The sequence below is a fragment of the Mesitornis unicolor genome, unplaced genomic scaffold, assembly GCF_000695765.1.
Source record: "Mesitornis unicolor isolate BGI_N332 unplaced genomic scaffold, ASM69576v1 scaffold15390, whole genome shotgun sequence".
Lineage (NCBI taxonomy): Eukaryota > Metazoa > Chordata > Aves > Mesitornithiformes > Mesitornithidae > Mesitornis > Mesitornis unicolor.
Genome location: NW_010156380.1, coordinates 39,946 through 44,220, shown reverse-complemented (window position 1 = coordinate 44,220; position 4,275 = coordinate 39,946). Strand labels below are relative to the sequence as shown.

General features: G+C 38.8%; 1 protein-coding gene across 1 annotated transcript in view; it reads right to left on the bottom strand.

Annotated features, from left to right (window-relative positions):
- Nucleotides 1-1,056: 1,056 nt before the first annotated feature.
- The window catches only part of LOC104545482 (ligand of Numb protein X 2-like), a gene marked incomplete at its 3' end in the record, with an annotated part of 10,518 nt that continues 7,299 nt past the window's right edge, over nucleotides 1,057-4,275 (bottom strand). The window contains exons 2-3 of the mRNA XM_010190666.1: nucleotides 2,338-2,576; nucleotides 1,057-1,256 (exon numbers count right to left, since the gene is read on the bottom strand). Coding sequence (XP_010188968.1) covers nucleotides 1,057-1,256; nucleotides 2,338-2,576 — 439 coding nt within the window. The remainder of the gene's footprint in view (nucleotides 1,257-2,337; nucleotides 2,577-4,275) is intronic.

The following is a 4,275-nucleotide window of genomic DNA, read 5'->3' as shown; positions in this document are numbered from 1 at the left end:
AAATTCTTCCCTGCCCAACTCTCCAGCCTCTGGCAAGGAGGAAGAGCCCTTGAGTATCAAAATAAATTAGGCAGCATTCAATCAGTGTCTACAACTGCTTGTTAAAAAGGTAACATTTTGGAAAGCTCTTGGGTTACTTTCTTGGCCAGCCACTATGTGAACACTTCATGAGAGGAAAAAGGTACGTGTCTCAAAAGAGACTTTATTTTCTGAAGTGCAAACTAATTTCTTTCCAAGGGTAACTACAGTATTTAAACTACTTCTATAGGCTTGATTTTTAAAAAGTTAAATGAAAAAAGGCTGATACTACTTTTGTAGTACTACTCAGTGTCATTCTTAAGAGTTCTATAAACAAGCCCTTCCCATAACATAAAATTAAAACTCGAAAATTAAGAGAATTTGATCTTTTTATACTGCCTGTGGCTAATTACTCCAAACCATAACAAACCTACACACTCAGTCATAACCAACTTAAAATGTAATTGTTTGTTTACTTTTTTTGCAAAAATATTTAGAGCACCCCACTTCAAATCATGCCAGTGAAGAAAATCACTGGTTCCTACACATACTGAAAGATGCAGGTCAACTGCTTAGGCTATTGGAAGGTAATAGTGAAGCCATATTAAAGTAACAGCTTAGATCACGTCAGCTGTACAATCCACAAATTGCTTTTTACATAGGACAAATTATGCCAACTTGTTAGCCAGAAGTAATCTTGGTTTCCTCCAGAAAGCATGCATAAAATCGAAATAAAGAATGAGTCCCACAACATTTAAAACCAAAAAACCAAACTCTTACTTTAAACATTGATAAGACATGCTAAGGAGGAAAAATAATTCCAGGGACTGGTCTGACAAACACCATAAAGCATCATAGCCAAATGTGCTTGAACAACAGGCTCTGCTCAGAATATTAATTTGCTTTCTAACTGTTAATTGCAAAGCTAACATTTACACAACGTAGTCCGATAAGGAAAATCTCCCATCTCATTTAACAAGCAGTTCTGCAAGGAGTCAGTGGAAAGCAAGCAGAAGAATACGTAATTAGGTTCCATACTTGAAGTATTTGGTCTCCAGCAAGAAGTCTTCCATCTCTGGCAATGATCCCATCTCGATAAACCTCCTGAATGACAATGTTGATCAGAGGCGTTTCATTACCACCCACTATGCTAATTCCTAATTCGATGTAAGGATTGGACCGATGAATTTCAATAGTAGTGATCTCTCCTTCAGGCAAGGTAGGCGGCTGTTGATTTACTGCCAATTATTTTTTAAAAAGAAAGATGATTAATATCCTTTACACCTCATTCACTTTCAACAACAAAAAAAATAATCACCAAAGGACAATGCAGACAGGTCACACAACAACAGTTTAACAAACAACTAAACAAGTGCAACCAGCTTGGTTTCACTACTTGTTGGATCACCTAGCTCATTAGAAACAGCTCTCTAACAACTTAGTAGCATCTGTGGTTCTTGAAATGGGGTTATTTGTATTGGAAAAGGATACTCTGAACTCTGTGGATCTTGTCCTTTATAATAAATTTCATACACTTAATTTCCAATTTTATCACTTGTGTATTCACGTTTGATGATGATAACAACCCTTTGTTTTGAGGCTTGCCCACAGTGCATGACTTGGTCATGCCACTTTGTCAGCTGCACTAAGAGCTGCTATTTGAGTTACTGGGTCAAGAGAAGGAGCCCATTTCTGAAGCAAACACGGAGACAAATAAAGACGAAAAAGGAGGATGCTAAAGGATTGCAAATACACAGGAGAAGGAAGAGGACAGAACCACCTTCCTCTGTGGTAAGGCTCAGCACTTCCTCTCTAAAATCCCAGATGCTAGAGATGTTACTGCTCATTCGATGCAGATGGATGCAGAAGCTACTCAGCTGTCTTCTTGCTCGAGCAGGACAGCACTCCGCGTGGGGGAGGGCTGCTGATCCGGGCAGTGGGGAGGGGGAAGAGGGGAAGAGAAATCTCATCTTAGAAAATAACTTTTGCAATTTTACAGAAAATATGCTCCTTCTGACTCACTGCGAGGCCAGCACTGCTAGTAGACTAAAATGAGCTACTGCACCATGGCATGCTACATGATGATACAGCACCATGATAGCTAGCACACACTCTGAGATGCTTCTTTCCTTCCTAACTGACTTTATTCCAGTTATATACTTGCGTATAACCAAACCCCACTAATATTTCTCCAAGAATCACAAGAGAAAAGAACAGAAAATGAAGACGTGCATTCACGGTTGGCAAGCGACAAGCTCTGACACCACAAATGTTTCCACATCTGACAAAAGAGACTTGAGAAGATAAGTGCTGACATACTGTCTGCTACTGTGTTCTCCTCAAAAGGCGGATTGTCGATGCCGGGCTCGTCCATCCACGCGGGAAGGGCAGGCGAGGTGAAGCTCTGCTCGGCTGGTACTATTCCCTGATCAGTGTCCGGAGATAAACTGCTGGGCTGCTCCGTCCCACCGGGACCACTGTCGCCCTCCACTTCTGCTTGCAGTTTGCTCGTTTTCTGTCTCTCCAGAGCAACCCTTCGATGAGAAGCCCCAGGACACCTGTGAAGACAACATTTATACCATGCTTCAAGCCTGCAGCAGTGTTTGTAGCACAAAATAATCAAGTACTCCATCAACTGAAATCAGCCTTCTTCAAAGCCACAGCTTTAAACTAGTAATAGAAATATTAAACACATTGGATTTTAAGGGCAAACTGTTTTAGTGGACAGAACCCCAAAACCATACTGTCCTCTTTCCAAAATTTCTACTACGTACTTTTCTGGCCATGAACTGCATGTGTAATAACACTTCTTGAATGTGAACTTATTCTGTTATGTACATTCCAGTTTCTGGAATATAACCTTGCTGAAAAGATTAAATAAGACTGGCATAAAGCTCCACAGAAGAGAAGCCCTATTCAGAGACACATCTAGAGACGTACTGAAGCAACCTCTGTACACCTCAGTAAGCCCAGAGAGAAGGCAGCACATTCTCCTGGGATCATTTGGGTGAAGAAAGAGAGAGATTAATTTTTAACCTATATTGTAATCTAAGTGTTAAAATATTGGAAAAAAATATGCTTGTCTAAAAGTTTGTATGAAAAGTTTAGCAAAAGTAACAGCTCTGCTCATCATCTCTTAAATCAGTAAATGGTATTTCATCCTCCTCATCTCTCCCCTTTTTTCTTCCCAACTTCACACAGGAGATGCAATTTTTTGTACGTAACGTACCTCATGTAACAACGCCTCATCAGCATTCTGGGCTTTTCACTGTAAGCTCAGTTTTGTGAGTTCCTTTTATTCTTAATGCAATGATTTCCTTTTTGCTTATGTTTAAAATCTTACAATAGTTTATTGTAAAAAAGGGCTGCAATGTTGCACATTCGTGGAAAGCCTTTATTTATCAAATGGTCTTACATTTCTGTATAGATAATTGGATGTGGACATCAATCTTACATCTGCCTGCGTGACAGTTTTGCCAGCGTCTGATATTTCACTTCTTACAGTATTTGATGTCCTTCTTCAAGTTCTTGCTGCTAACCACCTAAAGATGCTCGTACTGTAGCAGTGTCAGAAAAAAAGGAGCTGTGTTCTTGAAAGGACTCCTTGTTTGGGAACTTGACAGATAGTTATAATAAAAGAAAAAACGTTTTCTTTTTGAAATGGGAGAAGAAATGTGTTAACAGAGCAAAAGCCAGCAAAAGTCTAACAATGTCCTGACTTGTTAAACCAGATTGTTTTGAGAATCACAATTCTTTTCTGACATTCTGTGAAGAGAATTTGATAATTACATGTTTACACTGTTTTGGCATGAGAGATCTGAAGAAACATTAACAAAGTTATTCAGCTCTAAAGAATGTTGATAAAAAGACCTGTACAGTTTTGTGACCCCCAGCAGTGTTATACACACATAAAGTGATATATCTCTCTATATATATCATGACATATACATTTAGAAGAGCAGCATAAGGTAACCCAAATGTGCTATGAAATACATATAAATACATAAATTAGAGACAGTTCATGTTATTAAATGACACATTTAAGAAATAATTTCTTGGGGCTTTCCCCAAGGTGACTGCTGGTCACCTTGTTCTTCAAGGTTAAGAAAGCACAAACACAAAATATGAAAATTATTTGAAAGGTTCTGCTTTGTGAAAAAGTAAAATTATTGGCATAGTGGGACTGATCACCTAAGAAATTTGGCTGGTCTTAATTTATTCTGGTGGCAGAGACCCATAGTTACAAGTCAAACTCAG